Below are 24,699 nucleotides of genomic sequence, written 5' to 3'. Positions count from 1 at the left end.
TGTTCACTTTCATGACCATTTTGTAGGGTTTTGTTAATTTTCTTTTCTTTTTTTTTTCTTTTCCTTGTTGTCAGACGGGAGACGGGGTTTACCCTTCGTAACGTACATCAGACACGACAGGATAAACGTCTAAATAAAAGCCTGGAACATGAGAAGCGTTTAATTCAGGCCACAAACAAACACATGAGTAAACATTGGTCCAGTGGCTCCTCCCTCCTTTTCTGTTGCGTTCATATTCTCGGTTTCTTTCATCTTGCTTCTTTTGATCCCACGTCTACTTAACGCCGCTGCCGTTTCTTTACCCCCATCTCATCCGCTGGCTGACTGTATGTGTTTGCGCTGGTGGTCGAGGCGGTCGGAGCATCCCCGGCTCTTTTCTAACAGTCGTTCTTAATGGCTCAGATGTCGAGGCGAAGAGCCCGGCTGCCTCAACCTCTTGTCAGATTTGCCAAGGCGTCCTTTGATCAGCTGGTTTTCCACAGCAGCGATCAGGCCTCTGCTCTCCAGCTCCGTCCTCACAAAACCCTGTCGGACATGTTTTCGGCTAATTGCGAACTCATGGACAAACTACAGGTGGCGGGGTTAGCGCTAGCTTCCTGTCAGTGTTCTGGTCGTTCCGTCTGACGTCGCGGTTCCTTAAAACTCAACTAAATGTGTTGAAACGGGTTTAACAAAGTCTGAGCTTCGCAAAAGTAGTGGAATATGTGAATATGATAATAGGTAAATGTAGGAAACAGGTCTAATTGGCTTCAGTTTTGTTGACTTTTTTGATAATTTGGCAGGTTTTTATTCACTTTCTTGATAATTTTGTAGGTTTTCGATGATTTTCTTGATAATTTTGTAGGTTTTTATTCACTTTCTTGATAATTTTATAGATTTTTGTTCATTTTCTTGGTAATTTTGTAGATTCTTGTTCATTTTCTTGGTAATTTTTTAAATTCTTGTTCATTTTCTTGATAATTTTGAACGCTTTTGTTCATTTTCTTGATTGTTTTGTAGTTTTTTTTTATTTTATGATAATTTTGTAGGTTTTTGTTAATGTTCTTGACAATTTCGCAGATTTTTGTTCATTTTTTTGACAATTTCGTAGATTTTTGTTCATTTTCTTGATAATTCTGTAGATTTTTCTTCATTTTCTTGATTAGTTTGAAGGTTTTTGTTCACTTTCTTGATAATTTTGTAGGTTTTTTTGTTTATTTTCTTGATAATTTTGTACATTTTTAACTTTTTTGATAATTTAGCAGATTTTTGTTCATGTTCTTGATAATTTGGTAGGTTTTTGTTCATTTTCTTGATAATTTTGTAAGTTTTTGTTCACTTTCTTGATAACTTTGTAGGCTTTTGTTCACTTTCTTGATAGTTTTATAGATTTTTTTTTTCATTTTCTTGATAATTTTGTAGGATCTTGTTCATTTTCTTGAATATTTTGTAGGCTTTTCTTCTTTTTCTTGATAATTTGTAGGCTTTTCTTCTTTTTCTTGATAATTTTGTAGATTCTTGTTCATTTTCTTGATAATTTTGTAAATTCTTGTTCATTTTCTTGATAATTTTGTACGCTTTTGTTCATTTTCTTGATTGTTTTGTAGGGTTTTTTTTTATTTTATGATAATTTTGTAGGTTTTTCATTTTCTTGATAATTTTGTAGGTTTTTGTTCATGTTCTTGACAATTTCGCAGATTTCTGTTCATTTTCTTGACAATTTCGTAGATTTTTTTTCATTTTCTTGATAATTCTGTAGATTTTTCTTCATTTTCTTGATTATTTTGAAGGTTTTTGTTCACTTTCTTGATAATTTTGTAGGGTTTTTTTTATTTTCTTGATAATTTTGTACATTTTTTTACTTTTTTGATAATTTAGCAGATTTTTGTTCATGTTCTTGATAATTTGGTAGGTTTTTGTTCATTTTCTTGATAATTTTGTAAGTTTTTGCTCACTTTCTTGATAACTTTGTAGGTTTTTGTTCACTTTCTTGATAGTTTTGTAGTTTTTTTTTTTTTTTTTTTTCATTTTCTTGATAATTTTGTAGGATCTTGTTCATTTTCTTGAATATTTTGTAGGCTTTTCTTCTTTTTCTTGATAATTTTGTAGATTTTTGTTCATTTTCTTGATAATTTTGTAGGTTGTTCATTTTCTTGAACATTTTGTTCATTTTCTCAATGATTTTGTTTTTTTTTTCTTGACTATTTCATTCACGTTTGTTCATTTTCTGGATTATTTTGTTCATTTTTTGTTCCTTTTCATGACAATTTTATTCATTTTTTTTAAAAGATTTATCACATTCTTAGCTTCACAGCAATCATCGAATATATCAAATCCAATGTTGTAATACTGTTTTTGGGAGATAAAAATGGCATTACATTCTGTTTTTCCATTTCTGTTTTTAACAGATGTCTCTAATGTGAATAAATGACTTCATATTTACATTCACATTCATTAGATGTGTGTAAATGACCAGTATTATTGTATCATATTCACAACAAAGAACTCTAGTATTAAAATAGGTAGCATAGCATGGTTCGAACCCATAAAAAACAAAAACAAAAAAAAACCCCTTCATTTTATAACTCTTTCTTTTTCTCTTTCACGTCATATAATTGTATTTTACTTTGGATTCAATCAAAACATCTCCATGACCCATTTTAGGAAAGGCAGCATTACATCATCTAAATCACGTAACCGTTGTTTTTTTTTTTTTGTTTTTTGTTTTTTTGGGAATAGCCAGTCTATTTTTTTTTTAGTTATAATATTACATGGAGTGTTATTCAAAAGTTTGTGTCTCTGTGTTCACTTCAAGGTCTTCTGTCTCTGTGCAGCTTCTACGGAGGTCGTTTTTCATTAGTTTTTCACATTACTGTTTTATAATGATTTTTTTTTTTTTTTTTTTTCGCTTCATGTATATAGACAAAATATTAGTTAGTTCATTAGAGTAGAACACTTAACCCTATAAGGCCTACCTTTATAACAAGCTGTTTAGATTTCTTTGTTGTTGTTTTTTTGTTGTTGTTTTTTGCAATAAAAGTGTCAGAAAATGTTGTTTTTGCCAAACTAACTTAACTTAACTTTTTTTTTTTTTTTTTTTTTTTATTAGTGGTAGTTAACAAGACACTGTGGACAGAAAAACAACAACAACACATAAACAAAGGGAAAAATCAACAAATAAACAAACCAAAAACAACAACAATGACAGCGTAATGACAAACAACAACAATCACAACATCATATTACAACGAAAAAGATCATAAATGTAAAGAGCAACTAAACAATATAGGTTTGTAAGGGGAGATAGGGAAAAGGGGAAGAGGGGAGTGTGAATGAAAGTGAGAAAGAAAGGGGGGGGTGAGGGGGAAAATAATAATTGCTGTAATGATACAAAAATATATAATAATAATACTTAACTTTCAATATCTGGCCCTTAATTATCTTTATTTTACGTAACAAATGCTTAAAACAGTGTGTTTTAGTAAAAAAAATAATAATAAAAAAAAAGGACTAGCATTTTTTTTTAATCATATTTATTATGAAAACAACTGTAAATGTTCAGAACAAAATTTTATAAGATTAAAGAAATAAATTTTCAACTATTTTACAACTTTTCAACGATTTTTGTTTTCTGTTTTCATGTTATAACATCTTATTTATTTATTTATTTATTTTTATTTCTAGTAATTTTTTTCTATGTGATAATGTCATTACCTTGAATTAAAGCTAAAGTCCACCTTTAAATCCCATCAGATCCACTGTGGTGATGAACGGAAACATGACTGTCCAAATACTTATGGACCTGAGTGAATCAGTCACTAACGCAGAGTAACTTAGTCTGAGAAAAGAGAATTAAAAATCATCTTGAAAAATCATTTTGAATCATATTTATTACAAAAAATAACTGTAAATGTTCAGAACTAAGTTTTATGAGATTAAAGAAATAATCTTTAAACTATTTTACATGTATTTAAAGATTTTTATTTTCTGTTTTCATGTTATAACATCTTATTTATTTTATTTTTTTTTTATTTGTAGTATTTTTTTTTTTTTTATGTGATAATCTCATCACCTTGAATTAAATCTTAAATCCACCTTTAAATCCCATCAGATCCACTGTGGTGGTGAACGGAAACATGACTGTCCAAATACTTATGGACCCGAGTGGATCAGTCACTAATGCAGAGTAACTTAGTCTGAGAAAAGAGAATTAAAAAATAAAAACAAAAAAAAAAGGACTAGCATGTTTAAAAATCATATTTATTACAAAAAATAACTGTAAATATTCAGAACTAAATTTTATGAGATTAAAGAAATAAACTTTAAACTATTTTACATGTATTTAAAGATTTTTATTTTCTGTTTTCATGTTATAACATCTTATTTATTTATTTATTTTTATTTCTAGTCATTTTTTTATTATGTGATAATCTCATCACCTTGAATTAAAGCTAAAGTCCACCTTTAAATCCCATCAGATCTACTGTGGTGATGAACGGAAACATGACTGTCCAAATACTTATGGACCTGAGTGGATTAGTCACTAATGCAGAGTAACTTAGTCTGAAAAAAAAAAAAAGGACTAGCATTTTTTAAAAATCATATTTATTACAAAAAAATAACTGTAAATGTTCAAAACTAAATTTTATGAGATTAAAGAAATAAACTTTAAACTATTTTACATGTATTTAAAGATTTTCGTTTTCTGTTTTCATGTTATAACATCTTACTATTATTATTATTATTTTTTTTTTTTTTAGTTTTTTTTTTTTTTTTTTTTTTTTTTTTTATGTGATAATCTCATCACCTTGAATTAAATCTTAAATCCACCTTTAAATCCCATCAGATCCACTGTGGTGGTGAACGGAAACATGACTGTCCAAATACTTATGGACCCGAGTGGATCAGTCACTAATGCAGAGTAACTTAGAGAATTAAAAAAAAAAAAAAAAGCACATAATGCAACAGTAAATGAAATGTTTAGCTTCTTCAGATCATCTGGGAAGGATCACAATCCAAATACTTATTTTTCAAACACTTTTTACTTTTTTTTTTTTTCTTCTTTCCTTTCCTTTTTTTTTCTTTTTTTTGTTTTGTTCTTCTTTTTTTATATACAAAAAAAAACATACATACATAAAAAAATAAAAATAAATAAATAAAGAAGAACCACTTTTTACTTTTAAATTCTTACTTTTTTTCTTTCTTTGAGGCATTTTAGAGGAATTATCGATCGTTCTTATTTTACATGATGACTGCCTGCCTTCACGATATCAAGACCAATTTGATTTGAACTGGACGGGACCGTTACAGATGGAAAAGATGATTGAATCCATCAGTGCATATCACACAGACGAAAATATAACAACATGAGGATGAATATTAGATGGAACACCAAAGATAATGACCAAGTCAGACGAACTCCGTGTAAAAAATGCGATAAATCAGGATGAAACGCACTTCTAATCTCAGATGTTCTTCACAGTTCATCACATTAAGTGTAATAAGGTCAATCTGACACCTTTTATAATGAGACAAAATAACGTACAAGATGCAGCAAATTGAAAATGTAAAAGACAAAAAAAATGTGGTAAAAAGTCGAAACAATAAAATATCATATAAGAAAAAAGACAAACTCAGTGTAAAAGATGAAATAAGTAGAAAACAAAGTAAAAGACTTGATAAGATGAAAATGATGTAAAAGACAAAACCAGACTTAAGTGTCACTAAATTCACACTTTACCCTCAGATTTGACTTTTTAATGGAAAAAAACAAGAATAACTGCAGTAGTGTAAACTGTACATTGTTTGTATTTCCTCGAGCTTCCAGTTTTAACAATTTTTCGACGTGTACTTTTATATTTATGTATATTTTTACCCTGCATATGTATTTATATTTTACTGTCAGCTGCAGGTATGGAAATACATTTCACTGTGCATATGATGAATAAAACCTCTTATCTTTCGCAAAAAAAAAATAAAAATCAATCAATCATTATTTTTTACTAATTCAAGTTGATTAATCGATTAATCGTGCCACTGTACTTGGAGCATCACACTCTATTTTCTGTAAAACCACAACAAATATGAAAATATCTGATGTTACAGCTCAGATCTGATATATACTTTCATGAACATTTTTAAAAATGTATTTATTTATTTTAGTTGACAAACCTGTAACACAAACCTGTCCGAGCCACTGATGCAGTACAAATCTTTTACAGAGCGGCAGTTATCGGTTAATTTCTTCACTTCAATTCGATTAAATGATTACACTGGGTTACAAAAAAATGTTTTTTGCAAATTGTCTAGGTTTTTTCAACTGAATTAGGACCATTTTGCACCGCTAAATCCAAAAATGACATCTGTTTTTCTCAATCAGACTTTATCAGTTGATTTTTTATATAGTTCTCACCCAAAATAGGTTTTAAGAGGAAAAAAAATCATTTTCTAACAGGATTCCTGTTAGGTACAATGGTGTATTCAGCGCAGATGTAGCAGAATACGTCAGGCTTATTTTTGCCAGATCTTCTAGTCGAAGCCATTTCATTCACCTGTAATATTTAAAAAAAAAACAATCATAAATTTGCAAAAGTAAAATCTTCATACCTCGTTTATTGCAAGAAATATGAAAGAATTTTATATCATATGATGTGAAAATGCTCATAAATGTAAGCAAAAATGTTAAAAAGCCAATATGTAGCATAGTTCAGAAAGTTGACCTGATTGAGCAAAATGAATGTGATTTTTGGATTCAGCACACCAAAATGATCCTAAATCAGCTCAAAAAACTGAAACAATACATTTGTTGTTGACCAGTGTTATTTGAATACTCACTAACAGCTTAAGATGGAACTAACACACAACTTTGTGTTGATCCTGGTGTCATGTGCATCACATTAAGTGTCCGTGTGAAACGCAACAGCGGAACCAATGTTTAGCAGCAGCAAAAATAAGTAAACGAAACTTCGATTAAGGAAAATTTTTATCAAATATTTTTGTACCCGATTCAAGTCCGTTAATCGATTAATCGTTTCAGCTCTACTTGGAACATCACACTCCATTTTCTGTACAACCACAACAATTACTAACATATCTATGATGTCACAGCCCAGACCTGAAACATACTTTCAATTTTTTAGTTTTTTTAATTAAGTCAAGCCGATTAATCGATTAAACGTTTCAGCTCTACTTGGAGCGTCACACTATTTTCTGTACAACTATATCAATTACTAACATATCTATGATGTCACAGCTCAGACTGAAATATACTTTTAAGAATATTTTTATTTATTTATTTTTTAATTGATTCAAATCGATTAATCATTTCTGCTCTCCTTGGAGCATCACAGTATTTTTTGTACAACCACAACAATTACTAACAAATCTATGATGTCACAGCTCAGACCTGAAATGTACTTTCAATACTTCCAAGAATTTTTGTTTTTTGAATCAATTCAAGTCGATTAATCGATTAATCGTTTCAGATCTACTTGGAGCGTCACATTCTATTTTCTGTAAAACCACAACAATACGAAAATATCTGATGGCACAGCTCAGATCTGAAATATACTTTCAAGAATATTTTCATTTATTTATTTATTGGTTTAATTGATTCAAGTCGATTAATCGTTTCAGCTCTACGTGGAGCGTCACAGTCTATTTTCTGTATAACCACAATTACTAACATATTTATGATGTCACAGTTCAGACCTGAAATATACTTTTAGCACTTTCAAATTTTTTTTTTTTTTTTTTTTTTTTTAACCAATTCAAGTCGATTAATCGATTAATCGATTAATCGTGCAGCTGTACTTGGAGCCTCACACTCTATTTTCTGTTCAACCACAACAAATATGAAAATATCTGATGTCACAGCTCAGATTTGATATATACTTTTAAGAACATGTTTTAAAATGTATTTATTTATTTTAGTTGATTCAAGTCGATTAATCAATTAATCGTTTCTGCTCTACTTGGAGTGTCACACTATTTTCTGTACAACCATAACAATTACTAACATATCTATGATGTCCAGCCCAGACCTGAAACATACTTTAAATTTTTTGTTTTTTTAATCGACTCAAGCCGATTAATCGATTAATCGTTTCAGCTCTACTTGGAGCATCACGCTATTTTCTATACAACTATATCAATTACTAACATATCTATGATGTCACAGCTCAGACTGAAATATACTTTTAAGAATTTTTTTAATTTTTTTTTTAATTTTTTATTGATTCAAGTCAATTAATCAATTAATCATTTCTGCTCTCCTTGGAGCGTCAGAGTATTTTTTGTACAACCACTACAATTACTAACATATCTATGATGTCACAGCTCAGACGTGAAACATACTTTCAAGAATATTTTTATTTATTTTAATTGATTCAAGTTGATTAATCGATCAATCGTTTCAGTTCTACTTGGAGCATCACACTGTATTTTATGTGCAACTACAACAATTACAAACATATCTTTGATATCACAGCTCAGACCTGAAATATACTTTTAATACTTTCAAGAATTTTTGTTTTTTTAATCAATTCAAGTCGATTAACTGATTAATCGTTTCAGCTCTACGTGGAGCGTCACACTCTATTTTCTGTATAACCACAATTACTAACATATCTATGATGTCACAGTTCGGACCTGAAATATACTTTTAGTACTTTCAATTTTTATTTTATTTTTTTTTTTCCCAATTCAAGTCGATTAATTGATTAATCGTGCAGCTGTACTTGGAGCATCACACTCTATTTTCTGTACAACCACAACAAACATGAAAATATCTGATGTCACAGCTCAGATCTGATATATACTTTCAAGAATATTTTTTGACATGTATTTATTTATTTTAATTGATTCAAGTCGATTAATCGTTTCAGTTCTACTTGGAGCATCACACTCTATTTTATGTGCAACTACAACAATTACAAACATATCCTTGATTTCACAGCTCAGACCTGAAATATACTTTTAATACTTTCAAGAATTTTTGTTTTTTTTAATCAGTTCAAGTCAATTAATCGTTTCAGCTCTACATACGATTAAATAGAACATATTTTGGCCACCAATGCCTATAGTGTGTGTATGGGGTTTTTTTGTTTTTTTTTTATAATATATAGATAATGTGCGTCCTTTGGCCCCCCCACTGTTCCTAAGTGCGTACATTGTGTTTTGTCGCCCCCTGCAGGTATACTTACACTCTTTGCCCCTTCAATCAAGTCACACAAAAGAGCACTTCAGGAACCGAGGTGTCATTAGGGTAAGTACCTAAATCACCCTCTCTTTTGTCTGGAAAATGAAAGCGCCAGTGAAGGCTGATCATCCAGGGTGTGTCGGGTCGGGAGGGGGGGCCTTACCGCTGTGGAACTCTGGGTAATAAGACCCAACCGCATGTGTTAACATTTTAGCAGCGACAATCGGAGCTTTTCTAACACTGAGACTGTGACATTTAGAGGCAGAACGCCGAGCACGAGCACATTCACAACAGAAAGAGTCCGAAAGTAAGAGCGTCGTTATGACGATGGTGTTAATTCAGATGATACACACTCTAATTCCATTAATAGTGATCCAGATCCCAGCGGTGCGCTCATATGAAAGCTCTTTAATCATTGTTACAGTGTTCTGATGGAGTTAACCCCAGACCAATATTTACCCCATCGATTTTTTTTTTTTTTTTTTTTTTTTTTTAATCGTTATTGAATCGGTTAGGCTTCATATGCTCTTTAATCAATCGCTAACAGATCGCTATAATAGTTTTAATCCCATCTGATCAATGATAAACAGGCCTAGTTTCATACACTGCTGTGGACTAGATGGGTTTTGATTACACCCCCTCCCCACCCCTCATCTGAGACCAGCTCCATCGATGGACATTGATGTGCATCAAAAATACCTATGTGTTATGAAAGATTCTGTGCAGTCGCCATAGAAACGCACCTTTAGATCTGATAAGAAGTGCAGTTTTTTTCCCCATTCTTTTCTCCCCAGGACTGTCTGTACTCTGACACTGATAATGTCAGAGGATGGTGACAAAAATATGATCTGTCCTTTGTTTTTTCTGTTGCCAAATTCTTTTTTTATTTTATTTTAAATTATACATTTATATGAACATCTACTTCGACAAAAGGAACCACACAGACACAATACTAAAAAAACACATTATACAACAAACCTACAGATCCATTAAACTCAAAAAAGACAAAACAACAACAACAACAACAAAATAAATAATATTATCAACTCCTTTTTATAATACTCATGGCTAATTAAGAGTTAATATCATGTATACTAACAACAAATGTCTCTATTAAGAGGACATAGAGACAGCAGGACACTGTTGTTGACACTCTTGTTCTGTTTCCTAGTTCTACTAATTGATAATAACTTTTAAACTTGAAAATAAAATATCCATATAGAGCTAATGAACAAATGAACTCATTGAGCTAATGAATAGTTTGTCCAAACTTGAAAAATCCATAACTAAAAATGTCTCAAGATCAGAAGTTCTCGTGGATTTAAAGCCTTGAGAAATTTGGTTTGAATTTTTTTTTTTTTTTTTTAAATGTATTTGTGATATAAATCGATAAAAAGCAAACTGACTTTCTGCTGATGCTATGAGTGATCAGATACATATATTATTATTAGTAGTAGTAGTAGTAGTAGTAGTAGTAGTATTGTTGTTGTTATTATTATTATTATTATTTGTAGTAGTAGTAGTAGTAGTAGTAGTAGTATTGTTGTTGTTATTATTATTTTTAGTAGTAGTAGTAGTAGTAGTATTGTTGTTGTTATTATTATTAGTAGTAGTAGTAGTAGTAGTAGTATTGTTGTTGTTATTATTATTATTATTATTAGTAGTAGTAGTAGTAGTATTGTTGTTGTTATTATTATTATTATTATTATTATTATTCGTAGTAGTAGTAGTAGTATTGTTGTTATTATTATTATTATTATTAGTAGTAGTAGTAGTAGTAGTAGTAGTATTGTTGTTGTTATTATTATTATTAGTAGTAGTAGTAGTAGTATTGTTGTTGTTATTATTATTATTATTATTATTATTATTATTATTATTATTATTATTCGTAGTAGTAGTAGTAGTATTGTTGTTATTATTATTATTATTATTAGTAGTAGTAGTAGTAGTAGTAGTAGTAGTGTTGTTATTATTATTATTATTATTATTATTATTATTAGTAGTAGTAGTAGTAGTAGTATTGTTGTTGTTATTATTATTATTAGTAGTAGTAGTAGTAGTATTGTTGTTGTTATTATTATTATTATTATTATTATTATTATTATTATTATTATTATTCGTAGTAGTAGTAGTAGTATTGTTGTTATTATTATTATTATTATTATTAGTAGTAGTAGTAGTAGTAGTAGTAGTAGTAGTAGTAGTAGTATTGTTGTCATTATTATTATTATTAGTAGTAGTAGTAGTAGTAGTAGTATTGTTGTTATTATTGTTATTAGTAGTAGTAGTAGTAGTATTGTTGTTGTTATTATTATTATTATTGTTAGTAGTAGTAGTAGTATTAGAAGTATTATTATTAGTAGTAGTGGTAGTATTGTTGTTGTTGTTGTTGTTTGTTTTCTGTTTTTGTGTTATAGCTTCTGGGTTTTTTATTATTATTATCATTATTATTATTATTATTATTATTATTATTATTATTATTACTATTATTATGAGAAGTATTATTATTAGAAGAAGTAGTAGTAGTAGTAGTAGTATTTTGTTTTGTGTTTATATTCAGAATAATTAGACTTCTATTAGAATGAGTCGTTCATATCAACAGTAGGAGTGACTCTTTTTTCAGTGGTGTGCACCATGTTTCTATGAATTCCAAATAGAATTATGTCATCCTATTTTCTTCTGTAACATACACTATATGGACAAAAGTATTGGGACAGGTGTTTCTTTTCTAACAGGGGTCTGAGATGCACAGCAATAACGACAAATGTTATAATGTAGTTTTATTTTGTGATAAATACCATTGAACTTTAAGGAAATGTTGATGTTTCTTAAGTACATGGACAAAAATACTGGGACACATCGTCCTGTTCGTGATGATTTGAGACTTCCTATAAGTTCAGTGGGAGAGTTTTCTTCTGACTTGAGATGTTTTGTCATGGTATATTTTTATATTGTGATAAATATCATTGCATTGGTTAGTTTTATTTAAATCGTCGTCTTTGCTAAGTGATACGCTATATGGACAAAAGTATTGGGACACGTTGAATTCAGGTGATTCTTTTCTAACAGGGGTCTGGAATACAAAACAATAATGACAAATGTCATAATATAGTTTTATATTGTGATAAATAACATTGTAGATAAACAGTATATAGTATAATTAAGTTAATGCGCTGAATGCTGCTGAAAGATAGTGCAATAAGATGTGACTGTGTCTGTGTGTTTTTATTTTTTTAATCTATTTTATGGTAGTGTGATTGTGTCTGTGTGTTTTTACTTTCTTTATCTGTTTATTATGCGAGTGTGATTGTGTATGTTTGTTTTTTTATGTCAGGGATTGTACTTTTTAGGATCGCACTTTTTAATTTCGTTGTACAAATGTACAGGGTGGGGAAGCAAAATTTACAATGAACATTTAGTTGTTTTTTCTCAGCAGACACTACGTCAATTGTTTTGAAACCAAACATATATTGATGTCATAATCATACCTAATACTATTATCCATACCTTTTCAGAAACTTTTGCCCATATGAGTAATCAGGAAAGCAAACGTCAAGTGTCCATAAAGACTGTTTATAATAGAAAGAAGAGAATGACTATGAGCAAAACTATTACCAGAAAGTCTGGAAGATACTATTAAAGAAGAATGGGAGAAGTTGTCACCCCAATATTTGAGGAACACTTGCGCAAGTTTCAGGAAGCGTGTGAAGGCAGTTATTGAGAAAGAAGGAGGACACATAGAATAAAAACATTTTCTATTATGTACATTTTCTTGTGGCAAATAAATTCTCATGACTTTGAATAAACTAATTGGTCATACACTGTCTTTCAATCCCTGCCTCAAAATATTGTAAATTTTGCTTCCCCACCCTGTACAATGACAAAGTTCTATTCTATTCTATTCTATTCTATTCTATTCTATTCTGTTCTATTCTATTCTATTCTATTCTATTCTATTCTATTCTAATTTGTCAATATAGTTCCTTTACTGAGATGGATGGATGGATGGATGGATGGATGGATGGATGGATGGATGGATGGATGGATGGATGGATGGAAGCTATTTTGTGTGTTGACTGTATCAGCATCTGTTCATGCCTATGTGCTTTGAAAGATGCCATTCAGTCGCCATAGATTCAATCAACTTCCAATCAAATTTTATTTATATAACACCAAATCATAACTAAAGTTATCTCATGACACTTTACATATTTTTTTAGTAATTAAAAAAAAATAATAATCAATTACTATAAATTCCAGGTGACCCCATTTGAATTCCAGGCGACCCTACGTGAGGTCCCGACCCCAAGGTTGAAAAACACTGGGTTAAAAGATTAACATTTTCAGACAGATAATCTCATCAGTTTTTCCTTTTTGGTTTTTGCATGTTTTTCTTTTTCTTTTTTTTTTTTTCTTCTTCCCACAGACTTTGAAATAACAGCTGTCATTTTGCTGCCAAGCCTCGTCTGTATAATCACATCACGCTACATTTTCTCACCTTCTCATCATTGTTACATCTCTGTGAAACAGATAAAGGAGGAAAACTTACATATGTCATCCTGATGTTTTCCTTTTTTTTTTTTTTTTTTGTTTTGTTTTTGTTTCTTTTACTTTTTCTCTTTGAATTTCAGATTTGAGGTGATAATTATGGGATGTCGCCAGCCGTCCTTTTCCACTCTCTCATTAGCCTTAACCGTCATTCATCCGACAGTTTTATAGCGTGCAATTACGGAAACACTATTCCATAGTCATTGACACCTCTATGTAGGGGGGTGGGGGGGGGCTTTTATGATTTGCGGCGACTCCTCCCAAAAGGGGAGGATCGGATGGCGGGCCTGTTTTGGTCGTAGCCGGCGCATAAGCTAACCGCTTGTTTCGGCGAGCAGGCGGTATTAAAGCTTAAATGACCACAGGAAGTTTGCAAAAGAAACTGTCAAAACATTTTGAGACCCGATGCCATTATGCTTGACTTGTCTCCTTTTCGCAGCTGAAGTGAGACGTTCAAGATAATTCATTAGTGCTGATCCGTCTCCGAACATATAGTCGTGCTCTCAGATGGAGCTAATGCACGACTCTGTTCTTTTTTGCACCGACACCTCCCACACTCAGCTCGCTCGCTCGTCGAGGAGCGGAAAGTGCATCGCTTCACCATGTTTTGTAGCGCAGGAAAAGAGGAAGAACAGAATGCTAACGCTGAGTCATGTGACCCCCGGTGCTTCTGCCTGCCTGTCACTCATGATGGTATGGAAGGGCAGAAGGACCAAACAGAACCAGCGGTCCAAAACACATCTCACACTCCCGAGCTGGTCAGTCGCTTCGGAGCGAAATTGCTGCCAAAGCAGAAGTCGAGGAAAAAGATATTAACCCATAAAGACCCAGCGTCATTTTTATTTTTTTTTTTGTAGCTCAGATCCAGAAAACTTTATTGATCCCAGAGGACAGTTCATCTGCAGCGTTTCTTTGAACAGTTCCCACACAAACACGTACAGTTTGTCGGTCCAGTACAGTTCACAACTACAACTCATCCAGTTGACCCAACCGACGACACAAAGTATTACGACACAAATAACTTCAGAATACACCACCAACAGAATTTGGCAAGGCAAGTTTATTTGTATGGCACATTTCAGCAACAAGGTAATTCAGGACATTGAAATTCAACGACAGGGAAAAAGAAACACATTTAAAACATTCTAAAAGAAACATGTAAAAGGTGATTAAAAACAGCAAGAAAACAACACGTAAAATCCAAAAATATAAAAACACACATTAAAGTAAGAGTTGAAGTGCAGAGTTTCGAAGGAGAATATAAAATTTAAAAAGTTAAAAGCCTTTTAGTCAAAGGTAGCAGTGAACAGGTGAGTCTTTAACCTGGAATATTTAATATACTGATCATGTAGATGTTGATATAAATTCAGATTAAAGTTGAGGATTATTATATCAAAAAAAAGAGAAAACTGAAGAAAAAGCGACTTTTTCAGCAAAATCTGAACATATACCCAGTGTTTCCATCCACTGTCATTGATCCAACTTCATGGGTTTTACTGGTGAATCAATGTTGTAGAAGATGACGCTGTTTCCATGGTAACTACGGAGCCTCTGAACGTCCAAATGGGTCATATCTGACGACCATGAAAAGGTGATGAATTTACACATCATCGTTTTTCTACATATTTGATAAAAATAGTTCCACGACCCATTTTCAGTCCTGAACTTAAGAACACTTCCAACATTCTTAACTTGAATAGTATTTTAAAAAAACTAGTTTTATGTTACTGATATTTCACTCCTTTACCCTTTTTTAACCCTTTATGAGGTTTGTTCCCACCAACTGCAAAATGCTAGTTACTTTTGTGTCAGTTTCCAAATGAATTTTTCTCTCTGTTTAACCTTTCTTAAGTGATTTATTCACTATTTATTGTAATATTATCCTCTGTATTTTTCATTATTTAGTGAAAATGTGGTATTTTCCAATATTTAATTGACTGATCATGTAGATGTTCATAAAAGCTGAGAGTAAAGTTCAGGGTTTTTATATCACAAACAGAGAAAACTGAACAAAAAGTGACTTTTTCAGCCAAATATAACATTAACAGATCAGAAAAACAAGTGTCTCCATCCACTGTCATTGATCCAACTCCATGGGTTTTACTGGTGAATCAATGTTGTAGAAGATGACGCTGTTTCCACGGTAACTACGGAGCCTCTGAACATCCAAATGGGTCATATCTGATGACCAAGAAAAGGTGATGAATTTACACATCATCGTTTTTCTATATATTTGATAAAAATAGTTCCACGACCCATTTTCAGTCCTGAACTTAAGAACACTTCCAACATTTTTAACTTGGACACTATTGAAACACTAGTTTTATGTTACTGATATTTCACTTTTACCCTTTTTTAACCCTTTATGAGGTTTGTTCCCATCAAATGAAAGTTACTTACTTTATTTATTCACCATTTATTGTAATATTATCCTCTGTATTTTGCATTATTTAGTGAAAATCTGGTGTTTTCCAATATTTAATGTACTAATCATGTGGATGTACATAAAAATTCAGATTAAAGTTGAGGATTACTATATCAAAAAAAAGAGAAAACTGAAGAAAAAGCAACTTTTTCTGCAAAATATAACATTAACAGATCAGAAAAACAAGTGTCTCCATCCACTGTCATTGATCCAACTCCATGGGTTTTACTGGTGAATCAATGTTGTAGAAGATGACGGTGTTTCCACGGTAACTACGGAGCCTCTGAACGTCCAAATGGGTCATATCTGATGACCATGAAAAGGTGATGAATTTACACATCATCGTTTTTCTATATATTTGAGTTGAAATTAATGAAAATAGTTCCACGACCCATTTTCAGTCCTGAACTTCAGAACACTTCCAACATTCTTAACTTGAATAGTATTTTAAAAAAACTAGTTTTATGTTACTGATATTTCACTCCTTTACCCTTTTTTAACCCTTTATGAGGTTTGTTCCCATCAACTGCAAAATGCTAGTTATTACTTTTGTGTCAGTTCCCAAATGAATTTTTCTCTCTGTTTAACCTTTCTTAAGTGATTTATTCACTATTTATTGTAATATTATCCTCTGTATTTTGCATTATTTAGTGAAAATGTGGTATTTTCCAATATTTAATTGACTGATCATGTAGATGTTCATAAAAGCTGAGAGTAAAGTTCAGGGTTTTTATATCACAAACAGAGAAAACTGAACAAAAAGTGACTTTTTCAGCCAAATATAACATTAACAGATCAGAAAAACAAGTGTCTCCATCCACTGTCATTGATCCAACTCCATGGGTTTTACTGGTGAATCAATGTTGTAGAAGATGACGGTGTTTCCACGGTAACTACGGAGCCTCTGAACGTCCAAATGGGTCATATCTGATGACCAAGAAAAGGTGATGAATTTACACGTCATCGTTTTTCTATATATTTGATAAAAATAGTTCCACGACCCATTTTCAGTCCTGAACTTCAGAACACTTCCAACATTCTTAACTTGGACACTATTGAAACACTAGTTTTATGTTACTGATATTTCACTTTTACCCTTTTTTAACCCTTTATGAGGTTTGTTCCCATCAAATGAAAGTTACTTACTTTATTTATTCACCATTTATTGTAATATTATCCTCTGTATTTTGCATTATTTAGTGAAAATCTGGTGTTTTCCAATATTTAATGTACTAATCATGTGGATGTACATAAAAATTCAGATTAAAGTTGAGGATTACTATATCAAAAAAAAGAGAAAACTGAAGAAAAAGCAACTTTTTCTGCAAAATATAACATTAACAGATCAGAAAAACAAGTGTCTCCATCCACTGTCATTGAACCAACTCCATGGGTTTTACTGGTGAATCAATGTTGTAGAAGATGACAGTGTTTCCACGGTAACTACGGAGCCTCTGAACGTCCAAATGGGTCATATCTGATGACCATGAAAAGGTGATGAATTTACACGTCATCGTTTTTCTATATATTTGAGTTGAAACTAATAAAAATAGTTCCACGACCCATTTTCAGTCCTGAACTTCAGAACACTTCCAACATTCTTAACTTGAATAGTATTGAAAAACTAGTTTTATGTTACTGATATTTCACTCCTTTACCCTTTTTTAACCCTTTATGAGGTTTGTTCCCACCAACTCAAATGAAAGTTACTTACTTTATTTATTCACCATTTATTGTAATATTATCCTCTGTATTTTGCATTATTTAGTGAAAATCTGGTGTTTTCCAATATTTAATGTACTAATCATGTGGATGTACATAAAAATTCAGATTAAAGTTGAGGATTACTATATCAAAAAAAAGAGAAAACTGAAGAAAAAGCGACTTTTTCAGCAAAATCTGAACATAAACCCAGTGTGTCCATCCACTGTCATTGATCCAACTCCATGGGTTTTACCGGTGAATCAATGTTGTAGAAGATGACGGTGTTTCCATGGTAACTATGGAGCCTCTGAACGTCCAAATGGGTCATATCTGATGATTAAGAAAAGATGACAAACTGTATTTTACACCAATTATTTTACATTTATTATTAGTATTAACGGATCAGCAGGTATTAAACAGTTTACATCAGTAGATGGTTTTGGTCACTGGTGGACGTTTGGGTCTTTATGGGTTCAGTATCGGCCTTCCACGTGAAATCCTTGGATGTTTGTAAACGCGACAGGATGGCGGAGAAGGTTAGAAACATGGATTTTTCATTTACCTCCAGAAAACGAATGCTTCTTTAATATCACTTGTTCTATTCATGCACCTTGTTGTGATTTTTCAGGCAGTTCATGATGTACTATACTGTTTCCAGAGAGCGTGGCATTGGAGGTGTGTATGTGTGTGTGTTTGTATATGTGGAATGGTTTTTCGGAGAAAGGTGAAGGGGGGGGGGGGGGGGTACGCACATGAATCATAGCTGCATGCTGGGAATAAAGTTCATTTTTTATCCAGACAGACCATCAGTCAGCCCTTTGCAGGATGTGGCCGGGCCTCTTGATATCAATCTGCATGGAGGCATCCTCTTCCTCCCTAGAGGGAGGGGGGTGGGGGGGTGGGGGTGGGGTGAGGGGGGACGCTTTGATTTAAACGGCAGCATTTATCACACCTGCTCCAGCATCCTAAAGGACAAGCATGTGAGAAAGAGGAGAAGATGGGAGGGGTTTGGGTGGGGGACCAGCAGGAATAGCATTAACCCTTTAGAGTTCAGTCTTAGAAATATTTTTGAACTTCAACATTCAACTGTAGTGTGTTTTTGGAGGACACAATGACACTACTGTTATAATTTCTTTTTTTTTTTTTTTATTCTTTGATTCCAACCCTAGTGTGTTATTGGAGGACAGAAAAAGACTTTATTACTTTTGTGAAATTTTTCAGATTTTTTTATTGTCATGTAGAAGATCATTGAAGTTACCATATGTGGTTCCTTACCTGTAAGTTCCAAAAAAGAAAATAAATAAATAAAAAAATCAAAGAAGTAAATAGAAGAAAAATACATGTAAGTTGAAAGGAACGTGCATTTTACAACATTAGAACTTCACTTTTAGAACATTACTACAACATGATGACAGTATGTGATTACAGCTGTATGAAAGATATTATGGTGAGCTTTAGCTGCTTATAGCACTTGGTTCATTTTAACAAGACATGGTTTATATAAATATTACTTCTGTAGCTTTTTAACCCTTTATCACTCTTAGAAATACTCTGAGATTAAAAATTTCAACCTCAGTGCGTTATTGGAGGACAGAACAAGACTACTTTTGTAAAATTTTCCCCCAAAAAATAAAGTATTGTGATGTAGAAAACCAAGGTTAATGAAGTTACCATATTTGGTTCCTTACCCATAAGTGGCAAAAAAAAAAAAATCCAAGAAGTGTGTGTGTGTGTGTATGTATGTATGTATGTATGTATGTATGTATGTATATATATATATATATTCAGCAGCAGCCATTTAATAGCACTGAAGAACAGGACAGAACTAGTCCACATTAGTTCAAATAGTACAGGACAGTGTTAGCAGTCGTCACATTTTGATTGACAAGTCTCACATAAGAACCCTTTAATGAGTAAGTGACTATTTTTGATCATTTCAGCACACATTGCAATAGTTACAGTGAGGACAGTTCCTAGCACCTTGCACGTGTTTATATACATACATACATACATACATATAGATATATATACATATTTGTATGTATGTATATGTGTGTGTGTGTAGATAGATAGATAGATAGAGAGAGAGAGAGATATGTATGTGTGTGTGTATTTATAGATATAGATATATGTATGTATGTGTGTATGTATGTATGTATGTGTGTATGTATGTATGTGTGTATGTATATATGTGTGTATATATATATATATATATATATATATATAAACAAACGTGTAAGATGCTAGGAAGTGTCCTCGCTGTAACTATTGCAATGTGTGCAGAAATGATCAAAAATAGTCACTTGCTCGTTAAAGGGTTAATATGTAAGACTTGTCAGTCACTATCTGAACTCATGTGGACTAGTTCTGTCCCGTTCTTCAGTGCTCTTAAATGGACGCTGCAGCTGAATTTGGATCATACTCACGGTCAGAGCTCGCTTTGTCAAGTGCGTCAAGGCTCATAAAAGTTGCGATTGTTCCCTGAGCTCTAACCTTCCTTCATGCTTGGTTTTGCAGGATGGTCGGCGTTAGACCATTAACTATATAAATGTTCTTAAGGAACAATAAATCAGCCTGGGAACACTTCCTTTTGTTGCTGCTGGCTTTAATATCAGGCCACACACGTCCAGCATGTAGCCATAAAGATTTGCTAAGGCCCAGCAGTCATACTGTATGCTCCCAATTATCTCTGAATGTTGATATTATACAACTCATATTCACCCTGAATTCCAACGGCTCCATTTTCCATTTTCTGCCTTTCGCTCTCAGTGGCTCAACCGCTTCCTGAAATGGCCATCGTAACAATAACATCGGCCATGATAATGATAATTGAGTAGAAGAAAATGCTTGCATTGCGACAAACACCATCCCACTCTGACAGTGTCGTCCGTCTTCATAATATCCTTCCACCCCCACCCCAAGGCAGGCGCCGAAGGAACAATGACAGGACGGAAACACACACCACAGTCCACCTGAGAAGATCAGCAAATACAGATGTCAGCTGGTCGAACACGGATTTTAGAACATTAGAACATGGAGTTTAGAACATGTATTCTGGGACATTAGAACATGTATTTTAGAACATGTATTTTAGGACATTAGAACATGTATTTTAGAACATTAGAACATGGAGTTTAGAACATGTATTTTAGGACATTAGAACATGGAGTTTAGAACATGTATTTTAGAACAATAGAACATGTATTTTAGAACATGTATTTTAGAACATTAGAACATGGAGTTTAGAACATGTATTTTAGGACATTAGAACATGTATTTTAGTACATTAGAACATGGAGTTTAGAACATGTATTTTAGGACATTAGAACATGTATTTTAGAACATTAGAACATGGAGTTTAGAACATGTATTTTAGGACATTAGAACATGCATTTTAGAACATGTATTTTAGAACAATAGAACATGTATTTTAGAACATGTATTTTAGAACATTAGAACATGGAGTTTAGAACATTAGAACATGTATTTTAGGACATTAGAACATGTATTTTAGAACATGTATTTTAGGACATTAGAACATGTATTTTAGAACATTAGAACATGTATTTTAGGACATTAGAACATGTATTTTAGAACATGTATTTTAGGACATTAGAACATGTATTTTAGTACATTAGAACATGTATTTTAGAACCTGTATTTTAGAACATTAGAACATGTATTTTAGTACATTACAAAATGTATTTTAGAACATGTATTTTAGTACATTACAACATGTATTTTAGAACATTACATGTATTTTAGTACATTAGAGCATGTATTTTAGTACATTACAACATGTATTTTAGAACATTAGAACATGTATTTTAGAACAATATAACATGTATTTTAGAACAATAGAACATGTATTTTAGAACATGTATTTTAGTACATTAGAACATGTATTTTAGTACATTAGAAGATATATTTTAGAACATTTATTTTAGTACATTAGAACATGTATTTTAGAACATGTATTTTAGTACATTAGAACATGTATTTTAGTACATTAGAACATATATTTTAGAACATTTATTTTAGTACATTAGAACATGTATTTTAGAACATGTATTTTAGTACATTAGAACCTGTATTTTAGAACATTAGAACATGTATTTTAGAACATGTATTTTAGAACATGTATTTTAGTACATTAGAACCTGTATTTTAGAACATTAGAACATGTATTTTAGAACATGTATTTTAGTACATTAGAACATGTATTTTGGTACATTAGAACCTGTATTTTAGTACATTAGAACATGTATTTTAGAACATTAGAACATGTATTTTAGAACATTAGAACATGTATTTTAGAACCTGTATTTTAGAACATGTATTTTAGTACATTAGAACATGTATTTTGGTACATTAGAACCTGTATTTTAGTACATTAGAACATGTATTTTAGAACATTAGAACATGTATTTTAGTACATTAGAACCTGTATTTTAGAACATTACAACATGTATTTTAGAACCTGTATTTTAGAACATGTATTTTAGTACATTAGAACATGTATTTTGGTACATTAGAACCTGTATTTTAGTACATTAGAACATGTATTTTAGAACATTAGAACATGTATTTTAGAACATTAGAACATGTATTTTAGAACCTGTATTTTAGAACATGTATTTTAGTACATTAGAACATGTATTTTGGTATATTAGAACATGAATTTTGTTACATTAGAACATGTATTTTAGTACATTAGAACCTGTATTTTAGAACATTAGAACATGTATTTTAGAACCTGTATTTTAGAACATGTATTTTAGTACATTAGAACATGTATTTTGGTACATTAGAACCTGTATTTTAGTACATTAGAACATGTATTTTAGAACATTAGAACATGTATTTTAGAACATTAGAACATGTATTTTAGAACATGTATTTTAGTACAATAGAACATGTATTTTGGTATATTAGAACCTGTATTTTAGTACATTAGAACATGTATTTTAGAACATTAGAACATGCATTTTAGAACATTAGAACATGTATTTTAGAACCTGTATTTTAGAACCTGTATTTTAGTACATTAGAACATGTATTTTAGAACATTAGAACATGTATTTTAGAACATTAGAACATGTATTTTAGAACATTAGAACCTGTATTTTAGAACATGTATTTTAGAACATTAGAACATGTATTTTAGAACATTAGAACCTGTATTTTAGAACGCGTATTTTAGTACATTAGAACATGTATTTTAGAACATTAGAACATGTATTTTAGAACCTGTATTTTAGTACATTAGAACATGTATTTTAGTACATTAGAACATGTATTTTAGAACATTAGAACATGTATTTTAGAACATTAGAACATGTATTTTAGAACCTGTATTTGAGTACATTAGAACATGTATTTGAGTACATTAGAACCTGTATTTTAGTACATTAGAACATGTATTTTAGAACATTAGAACATGTATTTTAGAACATTAGAACATGTATTTTAGAACCTGTATTTTAGAACGTGTATTGTAGTCTAGCTGACAGTGTCGTCCGTCTTCATAATATCCTTCCACCCCCAGCTGAAGGCAGGTGCTAAAGGAACAATGACAGGAGGAAAACACATAATGCAGTCCACCTGAAAAGATCAACAAATACAGATGTCAGCTGGTGTGTGCTTGCATTCATGCCTCATATGAGCTTGCATAACATGTACGTATTAACTTTATATATATTAAAAAAAAAACATCAGACTGCAGGCGTATAAACCCAGCAGTGATCAGTGTCTTTTCTTGGTGATATTGACTTGTTTCTTTGCAATATCACAACTGAACCGTCTGATTTTTTTATTTTTTCCAGACTCGGGCAGGTTCAGATGCACCTCAGTGGCCTTTTCGGAGGCTCCAGTATTCGGTCTTATTGCAAATATCTCCTTAAACAATAAGCGGTGATGTTTCAGGAATGCTAAGCTTTTTTGCTTTGCTTTAGTTATTACAGGGTTTAAAGACAGATTACCCAGTCCTTAAAGAGTAAATAAACCTGAGATTTGGATGAAGTAGAAAAACATAAATAAAATAAAAGGCCTTGGAGGAGAAATAAGAAAAAAAACTCGTACATAAACCCACGCCGTACTATGCAGTTTCCAACCAATTCACTTAATTTAAAGAGTGAAATAAGAAGTCTAGTATTTTCCTCTGGAACATAAATGTGACATTTTCAAACCCTGCAGCACCAACACTAACCAGATTAACAAGTACCCGCCTAAAAGTACTAAATAACACTTAACTAACAATAAAATATGAATGATGTCACTGTTATCAGACCATGTAGATCCACTATCACCATAGCAACCAATACAAAAGTTACTTACTTACTTTACTTCCTTTTAATATTACCACCCCTATGCTACCACAACACTGCAGAATTCCCTGTTGTGGGAAAAATTAAGGATTATCTTATATTATCTTAACTTATCTTATCTTGTCTTATTTTATCTTAAATTGTTTTATCGTATCTTATTTTATTTTATCTTATTTCATCTTGTTTTAGCGTATCTTATTTTATTTTATCTTATCTTATTTAATCGTACGTTATTTGAAAATATCTTGTCTTATTTCAGCTTAAATTGTTTTATCGTATCTTATTTTATTTTATCTTATTTCATCTTGTTTTAGCTTATCTTATTTTATCTTATCTTAGATTATTTTATTTTATCTTGTCTTGTCTTATTTAATCATAAGTTATTTTAAAATATCTTGTCTTATTTTATCTTAAATTATTTTACACTATCTTATCTTATTGTAAATTATTTTATCTTATCGTAAATTATTTTATCTTATCTTATTTTAACTTAGTTTATTTTATCGTATCTTATTTAA

General features: G+C 31.4%; 1 protein-coding gene across 2 annotated transcripts in view; it reads left to right on the top strand.

Annotated features, from left to right (window-relative positions):
* LOC115438835 (glucosidase 2 subunit beta-like) overlaps window positions 1–24,699 on the top strand; it is a 479,883-nt gene that overhangs the window by 403,064 nt on the left and 52,120 nt on the right. For both annotated transcript variants that reach the window (XM_030162688.1, XM_030162687.1), the window contains exon 13: window positions 9,173–9,244. In XM_030162688.1, the coding sequence (XP_030018548.1) occupies window positions 9,173–9,244 (72 nt within the window). The remainder of the gene's footprint in view (window positions 1–9,172; window positions 9,245–24,699) is intronic.

The sequence above is a fragment of the Sphaeramia orbicularis genome, chromosome 18 (genome assembly GCF_902148855.1).
Source record: "Sphaeramia orbicularis chromosome 18, fSphaOr1.1, whole genome shotgun sequence".
Taxonomy (NCBI): domain Eukaryota; kingdom Metazoa; phylum Chordata; class Actinopteri; order Kurtiformes; family Apogonidae; genus Sphaeramia; species Sphaeramia orbicularis.
This window is presented reverse-complemented; position numbering and strand designations above follow the sequence as displayed.